We start from the raw sequence: 12359 nt of genomic DNA on the forward strand, positions 1-12359 counted from the left end.
GAAATTAAAACTTCTGGTTAAAGTTTTGCATGTAAGTTACTATCTCCAGAACTAATGCAGATACTGGATTGAAACTCTATAGATATTTTAACATTAAGGGTAATATTCCTGCTTCTGGGGCAACAATTCGAATAGTCAATAGTCGAACACTTGCTGTCTTACGGACAGCTCTTGTTAATTTGGGTTTTACTGTGCACTAAGACAGTACTGGCTATATGGTGACATGAAAAACTACAAACATTGGTTTACATCAAAATAAGAACATGAGGTATGGAATGAAAATTATTTTACCAGCTGGAATGACCAACCAAGTGCCCAGACCTTATGAATCGCCTCTTACGATCATGCAAGGGAAAGACAGTTGATCAAAATCTTTTGATACATATATCGTCCCAGAACCACATGGTGCTAATTTTATTAAAGAATTTAATTTCCTAAAATTAATTCTAATTAACCCCATAAGTCACAAGTGATTTTATTGAACAGATTATTAAATGACATCTGATTTTACGGGCAGGGATGATGCACAGAACTTTGTTGACCATAACATTTGTATATTGAAGTTACAGGGACAGTATGGTTAGGCCCAACTTGTGCAATTCCTTCCCTGAAATGAACCAGCATGTTCTCTGGCCTTAACACCTTAATACCTATTCTGGTGGGTGGGGAAACACTCACTCACTCACTTGTTTTAAAACAAGTAAGTTTGAACAACTTAATTGGTTAAAAAATAATTTGACTTATATTGATTTGATTTTGATTTGGGTTTTACTGCGCACTAGGACAATACTGGCTGTATGGTGACATGCAAAACTAAAAATATTTGATTCAGATCTGTTTTAAATCAAAATAAGAGCATTAGGTATTGAATGAAAATTATTATACCAGCTGGAATGGTAGAGACCCAACCTGTGCCACAGACTGATTCTTCCCCTGAAATGAACCAGCATCTCCTCTAAAACTAATTCTGGTGAGTGGTGAAACACTCACTCGCTCACACAGCTTCTTTTAAAACAATTTATTGGACTGAAGAATTTAATCAGTAACAAAGGCATAATTAGTTTTAATGAAAAAAGCGTTGTCAATGACAGTTGATTTTATGGGCAGGGATGCACATACCCTTGCTGACCATAACATTTGTACAGTGAAGTATCAAATACACTATGATCAGACCCAACCTGTGCCACAGGCTGATTCTTTCACATAAATGAACCAGCATCCTCTCTGGACTTAACACCTTAATATCTAATCTGGTGGGTGGCAACACTCATTCACACAAATTATTTATTCTAAAACAATTTATTTGATTGAAAAACTTAGCTGGTAACAGTTATTTTTACTGAGCTTCTTTACTCACAATTTGTTTTAATGAAAACAACTTTATTAATGTCAATTGATTTGAGCAGGGATGCACAGACCCTTGCTGACCACCACGTGTAAATTGAAGTAACTAAAACACTATGGTCAGACCCAACCTGTTGCATAGGCTGTTTCTTTCCCTGAAATGAACCAGCATGGTCTCTGGTCTTAACACCTTAATACCTATTCTGGTGGGTGGTAAAACACCCACTCATTCACATGTCTAACCTATTTCAAAACAAGTAATTTGTTTGATCAACTTAACTGGTAAAAATTAGTTTGACTTAAATTGATTTGATTTAGATTTGGGTTTTACGTCTACATCTACTGTGTACTGCCCAACAATCAATTCTGATTATAACTGGGAGGCGCTTTGTCTGGGACAGACTATTAAAAAATGAGCAAGCTCATTAGGTGCAAAGTTAGAAAGAACTACAATTACTAAGATTAAAAAACATGATATAGATTAGAAGGTTACCGTTGTCAGCCTCTCAGTGGATAGAATCAAACCGGACTGTATATGTAGGGGAAGACCATTCCAGGAACGAATTGTTCTTGGGGAAAAAAAGAGAGTTAGAATGGTATTGCGTATGAGAATGTGGGATCAAGTAGTTCAGGTTCCTTGTAGGTGTGAGGTGGTTGTGGTCAAATGCAATACGACTGTACTTAATTTTGAAAAATATAATTAGGGAATGTTTGATGCGGCGTTGTTCAAGGGATTGCCAGTTGAGATCTTGAAGCATTTGGGTGACACTGCTTGTTTAGCCATAGTTGTTACATACGTATCGAGCTGCAGATTGTTGTATTGGTTCAATTTTACATATGAGGGATTTTTGCCAAGGGTGCTATATACAGGAACAATATTCAAGCTGTGGGCGGACATATGTGTTGTGAGCCGTTTCTTTTACTTTTCTGTTGTTTGTTTTGACATTTCTTCTGATGAATCTAAGTGAGTTATTTGCTTTCGATGTGATGTTATCAATGTGTTTTGACCAACTGAGATCTTTACTTAGTGTGATGCCCAGGTATTTAACAGCTTCTGTAGTTTTAAGTGCTATATTATGGAGTGTATAGTTATAGATAATGTTTTTTTCTTTCGAATAATCCTCAATACCTCACACTTATCCGGATTGATCTCCATTGACCAGTCCTTTTCCCAGGCTTCTAGGGAGTGGAGATCATTTTGTAGGGATTGGGAATCAAGAGAGGATTTAACCGTCAGATAGACAATAGTGTCATCTGCGAAAAGTCGTGACTTACTTTTTATGGACTCTGTGAGGTCATTTATGTAGGCTAGGAAGAGATAAGAGCCAATGAGTGAATACCGCGTAACACAGTACTGGCTGTATGGCGACATACAGAACTAAAACCTTTGGTAACAGACCTGTTTTAATAATAATAATAAAAAAAGAACATGAGGTATGGAATGAAAATTATTATATCAGCTTGAATGGCATAGTGAGTTCCAACCAAGTATTCTGACCCTATTAGTTGCCTCTTACGATAATGCAAGGTTAGGACAGTGGTTCCAATTCTTTTGATATACATATCGTCACAGAACAACATTGGGCTATTTTTATTAAAGAATTTAATTGCTGATAATTAATTTTATTGACCTAAATCAGTAACAAGGGATTTAATTGAACAGCTTAATTAATGACAACTGATTTATAGGCAGAGATGCACACTTCCTTGCTGACAATAACATTTTGTACATTGAAGTAACTAATACACTTTGGTCTGACCCAACCTGTGCCACAGGCTGATTCTATCCCAGAAACGATACAGCAGTTCACTCACACAACTTAGCTTGTTTTAAAACAATTTATTTGATCGAAGAATTTATTTGTTAACAAGTAATTTACTGCGCTCCATTAGTCACGACTGGTTTTAATGAGAAAGCTTAATTTATGACAATTGATTTTTTTCGGCAGTGGTTCATAGACCATTGCTGACCATAACACTTGTACATTAAAGTACATGTAGCTAAAACACCATGGTCAGACGGACACAGACACAACCTGTGCCACAGGCTGATTCTTTCCTTGAAATAAACCAGCATCGTCTCTGGCCGTAACACCTTAATACCTATTCTTCTGGTGTGTGTGTGTGTGTGTGTGTCGTGGGGTGGGGGGGGACATTTACTCACACAATTTAGCTTATATTAAAGCCATTTATTTGATAGAAGAACCTAATTGGTAACAATTATTTTACTGAGCTTCATAAGTCAAAATTCACTTTAATGAAAAGCTTTATTAAAGGCAGCTGATTTTATAGGCAGGAATGCACAGACCCCTGCTGTCCATAACATGTGTACATTGAAGTAGTTAACACTATGGTCAGACCAAACCTGTGCCACAGGCAGATTCTTTCCCTGTAATGAACCAGCATCTTCTCAGGCCTTTGCACCTTATTACCTATTCTGGCGGGTGATGAAACACTCACTAACACAATAAAACATGATTGCAGAACATAAATGGTATTTTTTTAGTGTGCTTCTTTAGTCAAAATTGGTTTTAATAAAACTCTGTTTCCGTTGAAAGGTATAACTGTGTTAGTTATTGCCTAATATAAACGAAACATAATTATATGAGCCGTGCCATGGGAAAACCAACATAGTGGGTTTGCGACCAGCATGGATCCAGACCAGCCTGCGCATCCGCGCAGTCTGGTCAGGCTCCATGCTGTTCGCTTTTAAAGCCTATTGGAATTGGAGAAACTGTTAGCGAACAGCATGGATCCTGACCAGACTGCGCGGATGCGCAGGCTGGTCTGGATCCATGCTGGTCGCAAAGCCACTATGTTGGTTTTCTCATGGCGCGGCTCATATAACATGAATCAACACGGATTCTGCAAACCAAAAACAAATTAAAGACTGAAAAATGGAGGGTCAGTTACCAAGACATTTAATTAACCCTTAGTCTGCTGGCGGCAGATGATTCTGCCTTTGCGACCAGTGCAGACCAAGATCAGCCTGCACATCCGTGCAGTCTGATCATGGTCTGCACTGTTCGCTATTCAGTCAGTAAATTTTCAGTGAAAACCCCTTTGAATAATAAGTGGTACTGTCCAAATTGAAAGATGGACCAGTCCATTATAGGAATATAGCAGGGTAAGGGTTAAATAGTAAGTATTCATAACAACACATATATAAAGTTGTAATGTTTTATTTTTCTCATTGTGTCGCTTTCAATTTTACATGAAATAAATAATAACAAATAGTTGCAATGTTAAAATTTTAACAACTGGATGAAATTTACATAAAAACAATACTTACATCAGTACATAAAATGAAATGATTGAATAAAATGTTAAAACAAAACTTATAAAATGCAGTAAAATGAGAAATGAATAAACACAATATATACAAATATAAAAATGTAACATATTCATTGTTTCATACTGCTGCTGACAAATAATTATTCCATAAACACGGTAATATTTTTCTTTTATCGTTTATATAGACATTTTCACGGAGAAAAATTGCCGTGAAGACCTTGTGTTGTTGTGACATGGGTACACATGTATAGAAACTGATAATTGTCCAGACAAACGCATTTTATGATCACTTTAGTCCTCGACAATGTCAGTATATTCAAAATATGACACAGTTATAAAATATTTGACCCACTTGAGTTGCATATCAAGAATAGATATGGTATAACTACTCACTGAATAGGTGTATCTTAGGATGGATTGTCACAACATAACTATACAACAACAAAATCGATTAACGGTACGATTTTTTTCTCTGAACATTGATATCTTAACGTTTAGCCTCCTGGCGGCGACTTTGTCTTTGCGACCGGTGCAGAACAAGATCAGCCTGCACGTCCGTCCAGGTTGATCATGGTCTGCACTGTTCGCTGTTGTCAGTTAATTTTCAGTGAACACTCCTTTAATAAACATGTGGTACTACCCAAATTGGATGATGGACCAATCCGCAGGGTAAAGGTTAAAACGTTTTTATTTCGCCCATACATTTAGAACTATAACATACTTCTAATAACAATGCAGACTTGGTCTTGCAACGTACATCGCAAACATTTACATCAATACACCATGATACAACAGGTAAGGCCCTCTTTCAAACGATCATATTCCAACAATGACAGGAAGAATACTGAAAGTGTCAGCTACATATTTCAAATATGTATTTAATATCTTCTCAAAACAGAAGAAAACTCTACTGTGTTTTACAAATAGCGTTGATTTTTGACAGGTGTTGATATTTTTCTTCTTGCATATGATAAAGTCGTCTGCTTTAAAGATTTCTTTTACGATCTTAAATTCACGACAAAGAGGAATATTTTAAGTAAACAAATTAATAATCAAGAAAATACCTAAACCAATAGAAAATTGTTCGGAAAACTAAATTATTTCCCTCTCTTTATTACATACTAAAGATTCATAATTAACACAGGAAACTTCCATTTTCGGAAATAACAACATTCCACTTCTCATGTTATAATTGTCAGTGTTAGAGAAATACAACGTTTGCCATTGACGGAAATCTTGATATTGTATCAGTAAATCACGAACATAATGAAAGTTCTAAGAAAATACTTAACTATTTATGCAATACGCGTCCAACTGAATTTACCATAACAAATGTTACAGGACAGTAGAAAGTATTGATTTTCAATCTCTTTTACGAAGTCCACATATACACCTTGATACTGTTTCTATGGCAAGACGGTCCAGCTGAACATCAACATGAGTAATTCATTGTCTTTCATGCTTAACAACTTGCATATTACGGAGAGTACCTTTACTTACACATTCGCACAAAACCAAAATTTATAAATTAATGGCACCAATATTTTAGAAGCACCATTTCTTCATATTACACTAGAATAAGTGAGACCTTAAACAGAAGTATACATAAATGAGTTGCGTAACTTAAGTTGTGAGAAAATGGCAAAATATGGACAAATACAGGATTACATTACATATGGATAGTGCTAGGCTTTATTTTTTTATTCTTATAAAAGCACCCTGACTGACTGTCCGTGGAAACGCATTGCACCAAGTGTCAATAAAAAGTTACCATGTCTAAGTGAAAGTGTTATTCATACAACAAAAATAATGCAGATTTTCGTTTGGCAGATTTCATTTAAACTAAGCGAAACTGCAAGACCAAATCGATCTTCCCGGAAGTGTACCGAATCTCATCAATATTTCTCGTCACTTGCACATGAAATGTAAAATTGTCTGAGTAAAATAATTATATGGAAGTTTAACTGATATCTTTTCATTGACACGGTGAATATGCTTACATGTAATTGTGACTGCTTTGCAGTTTGTAAAATGTTCCATTATTCATAGAATGGTTCTAGTAACGTCTATGATAATCTACAATTCATAACAAAGCCGGCTGAATTCGATACAGCATTGGAAAATAAGACTAGTTTAAGAAAATACATTAACAAGTTTCATTTTCGGATGCCCTTATGGATTTGTTTCGTGTTTATTCAGTGTCGATCATTTTCGGCCACTTTCTATTAATCGTTTTTAATTTTTAGTGTTGTCTGCGTAGGTTTCATTGCTACTTCAAATTTTCATAATTTTAACAAAACTGAATAATTGGATATTTAGAAACATCTCCATTAGACGACCATGAATCGAGGATTGGTCGTGCAACTATATAATCATTCTTCAAGCACGTGCACATGCAATAAACTCTCCGATAACGGGAGTGTTTCCTCTAAAAACATATTAACGTACTACAAGACGTTTTTTTTTTTTTTTTGATATCCTCAAATACCTGAATTTCTACATGTTAGCGAAACGATTCATGATTATTCAGTATGGACTTAAAGCCTGTTGAAACCTTTGTAAATTGTAAATGCTGGTTATCTTGACTAGGTCTGTTAATATTTGGCAATTTTGCGTGTTTCAACCTTTCATACTTTATCTCGTATATTTTGGTCACTCTAAAGTTGACAAATCCATAATCGACTCGCTGAACCTATCAAACTGCCTTAGTTGACCTTAATAACTTCCGCAGTAGAAAATGAATCACAGCAGTTCAACGTAAAAACCATTTAATACAAAGTCACACGCGTCACCTTAATCTCATCATCGCCTGTCATTTTGAACTTCCTGTGTCAGCTACATGTAATGTCAAGTTCTATATTTAGTTTTCAGGTATCACCACTTCATCATTCTACGATCTACGTCATAAACTTGCGTTATTTTGCTTACATTCTCGTGTCTGTAGCATAATCTCATAAATAAGCTTTACTGTTTGTAGATTCTTTCTCATATTTTGTAAATCGGTTACTTTCTATGCTACCGAATGCTTCATCAATTCTTTAATTCTTTAATAGCACCCTCCATGCTTTACACTAAGAATCTGACTTTGTCAGTTTCAAAAATAATCAACGAATATGCTTGGGTCAGCATATTTCGGTCGAGGTATCCTAAATGGTCCGTCTGCAACAGTATCTTGCAATCTGAAAGTTAAGATAATTATATCTTAAATATTTGAAATTCGTACATTGATTTTATGTCAATTAAGAATGAAAGACTCTTATTTAACGAATGTTTGTTTCAGTATATAAATCGAACGAAAAAGGACCGTAAAATGTGCCTGTTTGGTAAACTTTCTAAGAATTTTCGGTACATTCGGTAATTCATAACACGGAAGTTAACACCCATGTTGCAAAAAAAGAAAGAAATATAACATAAGACATCTGTATATGGTTTACTGTTTACTATTCTGGTTCATAAATGTTCGTTCATTTCGATCTACTTACTTCTTCATAAAAGCAGGGTTTTGAAATATAGGAATGTTGTTGATGTCAGTCATTTCTACACTACTTGGTTTGCTGCAGAAAAAAATAATATAAAAGATTTATACATAAGTAAGTTATAATAACGACTACACTAGTTGGTATTTCATTGTTTTCTTTACATTGTACATATTTTGAAGAACACAAGAATAAGGTCTTACAGAAATTGCAGATCAATAATTCATTTATTTCCTTTGCGGCATACAGATCTATACATGACAGCATGAATTCTATATGTTACACCGTTGTTCAACATTTAAAAGACGAACAAGATTTTAACATCGTATTTTACGATGCACTTTTAAGATTTATCCGAATCATAAATTTTCCTTTTCAAGAAGCAAAATATTACATTTCCAACTTAAAGGCGTATGCTAGAATTCCCTGTATATGTGATGGGCGAATTTTTTTCCCAACAATAGAATTTCTTCACACTTTGGATATTGAAGGAAAATCATATAGGAAACAAAAATATGCAATAAAAATCATAGTACACAGATATCGAAAAAGAGTCATCTATCCTTGAAAACAGCATTTTTGGGGGAAAATCCGTTTTCAAGAGCAGATAGCTCCTTTTCAATAATGGTGACCTATGATTTTAATGCATAATTTTATTTCTTTAATGGTTGTCCTTCAATATCTTAAGTTTAGGGAAATTCTATTATTGGGAATATTCCGTTATGCCCTTTACGAAAAAAAACATTACAAAAATACGTACCTTTTTCTACGTCTCCTCATGCAGCAGACGACAACAGAAACGATCAATATCAGGACGATTCCTCCTGTAGCAGACACTGTCGCTACTATCACTATCTTTTGGGAAAAACCTTCTCCATCGTCTGCTACTTCTACAACAGTACAATAACATATGTATGCTTATAAATAACTATTCAACTATATGTGTATAATATAAATAGATCAGCCTTTGCTATCGTCTGCTATTTCTACACCATTACATTATGTGTAGGCCTACTTATAAATGTATCAGTCTTTCATTTATGTTTTCATACTTGTTAAAACGTCTTCCACATTTACATAATACAATTCAAAGTCCTTTATAAAAATGACCTGTAAATCATCTCTTTCTGAAATCATCAATTCTGACCTGCTATTGTTTAGAAATCACGAACGCATGTATGTACTATTCTTCTAACTAGTGTTAACCATTATGCAGATGCTTTATATTAACACGACGTAACATGTTTTGTTTCTTCAGTTTGAATTTATTCGTAGTTTTGGTTACAAACAAGTTTGAGTGTTTTTTTTTCCCCAAAGTTTTGAGATCATTTCAGGAAACGATCTTATATATCATAGGCTAGTGTAGTGGTCTCATGTTACATAAGATATGGTCTAAAAAATACGTTTACACACTTCCTCACTAGAAATAAAACGTTGTTTCTTTTAAATCCTGTTTAAAAATATTCCATACAGCACCTTAGTTATATGCTAATGACTAGATTTCTACCTGTATATTCATCTTATAAAATAAGGTCAGAGAATTAATTTATACGTACTTGCCGCACATATGACCACAGAGCCACTCCAAACGTTATTTTCCTGACAAACACGTGTTGCTGTTCCACCGATCATCTCGTATCCAGTATCGCACGTGAATGTTGCGACTGCGCCCTCAGAATCGCCGTTTTGTGTCATGTTGCCATTTGTAGGTGTATCGAGGTAAGGGCATCGCACAACTGCATGGTAAAAATAATACATTACAATACTTGCATTTTTATTTATAAATCTTTTCTATAATTTCAGTAAGCAGATTATTAAAATACTAATTCATATATCTATCTATTAATCACTGGCCAGTCAGACTAATCTTCTTGGCAACTGCCCACTTCTCTTCAACCTGCCTCTGACGATTGTTTAAACATGGGAAAATCAGTAATTAAATTTTGCAGATATATGCATGTTTTTAATGGTTAAAAAATGCTATCGACAAAATAAGAATTCGTCACCTCAGCGCAAGAAGTGGATAACTGCACTGACTTAAAGAAGGACTTATTCACTTTTTGCGCTAAGGTTACGAATTGTATGTATCTGAACCACAAAGTAAAAGGATCTTATTTGTTCAAGGTCTCACCTTTCTGATCAAGCTCTTTCTTCAAAGCTTCAAACTTGTTTGTGAACTGTGCTGTGCTTTTTGCCACTGACTCCTTTCCAGTCACACTATAGTCAAATTTACATTGCAAATTTGTACCGCAGATTTCGTATGTACCGTTCCTGACAGTTTCTTCTGATTGTTCGTCTATAAATACGGGTTGGAAATTTATGTCTGCACTTAGTTCCATGGGTGGTGATGACATGATGGACTCGTTCTGTGGTACTTTCCCTGCGCAAAAGAAAAACAAGTCAAATATGTAGAGTAAATACATCTGCTGAGGCAAGGTTTTGTGTAAAACTCCAGAACATCAAATGGTCAATTAATATGTGTAAAAAAATGAGCGTTTTTCGGATGCTAGTCATTCTTTAATAATGTACAAAGCAAAATGCAAAAAACGTGAATTCGAAATGCTTAAGCAATACATAATCTCTTCAATGTTTAATGTAACCGTATAAAGAACAGAAAGAAAGAAAATATTATAGAAACAGAAATAAAAGATTATATGAAATACAAAATGTGAGTATTGTTCACTTTAGACAAAAAATTAGCCAGTTCTATCTTTGATCTAAACACTTTTTTTTGTGTTTTATTTTCACCATTAATGAAATCCGGTATATTGATGAACACAGTCTAAACTTACAAGTTAATCCGAAGTCAAAGTGAATGTCTCTCATAGATGACGATGACCTCAACATCGTTCTGTTTCTTGCAATAAAATCATCACTAGAGTTGCCATTGTAGTTTCCCAATAACCCGAGTATCTCTCCTAAAATAGAAGCCATCTTTCATATTTGTAGGTAATATACACGTGTAAACTGATTGACCATTCTTCTTTCACGGATAATAAAATCACTCTTCCGTACACGAGTTATTAACCCTTACCCTGCTAAATTTCTATAATGAACTTGTCCATCTTTCAATTTGGACAGTGCCATTAACTGTTAGAAGGGGTGCTTATCAAAACGATACTGACTGAATGGCGAACAGTGCAGACCATGATCAGACTGCACAGGCTGATCTTGGTCTGCACTGGTCGCAAAGGCAGAATCACTTGCCGCCTAAGAGATTAAATGGTTAAAAATGGAATTCCGTACTAAAAATATTCAAAGTATTTACAATTCTCTGAACTGCTAGACATGTGCCTCTTCCTTTTACCTACAGAACAGTTTGCAGTCTAGAAATTGATCTGGAACCTATATCCGGCAGGTAGTGAAAGATTACTGGATTTATTTGACTAGTGACATCGTTCTTTGAACATTATACTTAACACTGTATTGATACAATGTTGTATATTTAGCATACCTTTTAATGAATCTTCACCAATGAGTACGATAATGTTTAGAAGATCTGGCGTGACCTCGACTGTAACAGAAACACTGACTGGTTCCAAAACAATGAGGAAACTACCATCGTCGTTGTGTAACAGTGAAATATCTAAAACGAGCAATGAGAATCATAAAGTTCATTCGATACTTCAACAATATATTCATAATAACTTTATTTCAAACAATATATATTTGGTGGGGAAGTCGTGTTTATGATGGTGGTGGGGGAGTGGGGAGGCTCCGTAGACTAGCAATTAAGGTCGCTGACTTCACAGTACTTGCCCCTCATTGGTGTGGGTTCAAACCTCGCTTTCGTATAGAATTCTTTATTTGAGGAATGCCTCCAGCTGATTTACGGAAGGCCGATGTTTTTTTTTGAATTACTAGATGCATGGTAACCTTCCATGCCTAAAACTGTACCCCGAAGAGAATCGGGTCTTCCTTCATCATCAATAGCTTGAAATGCCACCATATGTCCAAAATTGTGTCGGTGTAACACTTAACCAAACAAAAAGTAAATAAATGATATATGCAATATAACTAGATCCTTCAAGAATATACAAATGTATTGAGTCAGATATGAGACGGTAAATGTCTTACTTTGAAATTGTGAGGTAGTTGATTTGGTTGTAGTAAAGGGCGCGCTATTTACAAGAACCTCCGAGCCTTCCCCAGTCTTCCTAATCTCTACCGTATCGCTGGACAGAGGCATCGCCACCGCAATACTGCTGAATACTGTAGCATTTTGTAATTCACCTGAAATTATTT

General features: G+C 35.1%; 1 protein-coding gene across 1 annotated transcript in view; it reads right to left on the bottom strand.

The window, feature by feature from the left end:
- Window positions 1-4510: 4510 nt before the first annotated feature.
- LOC123549941 (sushi domain-containing protein 2-like) overlaps window positions 4511-12359 on the bottom strand; it is a 57780-nt gene continuing 49931 nt past the window's right edge. The window contains exons 11-18 of the mRNA XM_045338386.2: window positions 12192-12347; window positions 11569-11700; window positions 10907-11032; window positions 10246-10494; window positions 9671-9850; window positions 8875-9004; window positions 8121-8192; window positions 4511-7817 (exon numbers count right to left, since the gene is read on the bottom strand). Of these exons, the coding sequence (XP_045194321.2) occupies window positions 7733-7817; window positions 8121-8192; window positions 8875-9004; window positions 9671-9850; window positions 10246-10494; window positions 10907-11032; window positions 11569-11700; window positions 12192-12347 (1130 nt within the window). The 3' untranslated portion in view covers window positions 4511-7732. The remainder of the gene's footprint in view (window positions 7818-8120; window positions 8193-8874; window positions 9005-9670; window positions 9851-10245; window positions 10495-10906; window positions 11033-11568; window positions 11701-12191; window positions 12348-12359) is intronic.

The sequence above is a fragment of the Mercenaria mercenaria genome, chromosome 15 (genome assembly GCF_021730395.1).
Source record: "Mercenaria mercenaria strain notata chromosome 15, MADL_Memer_1, whole genome shotgun sequence".
NCBI classification, from domain to species: domain Eukaryota; kingdom Metazoa; phylum Mollusca; class Bivalvia; order Venerida; family Veneridae; genus Mercenaria; species Mercenaria mercenaria.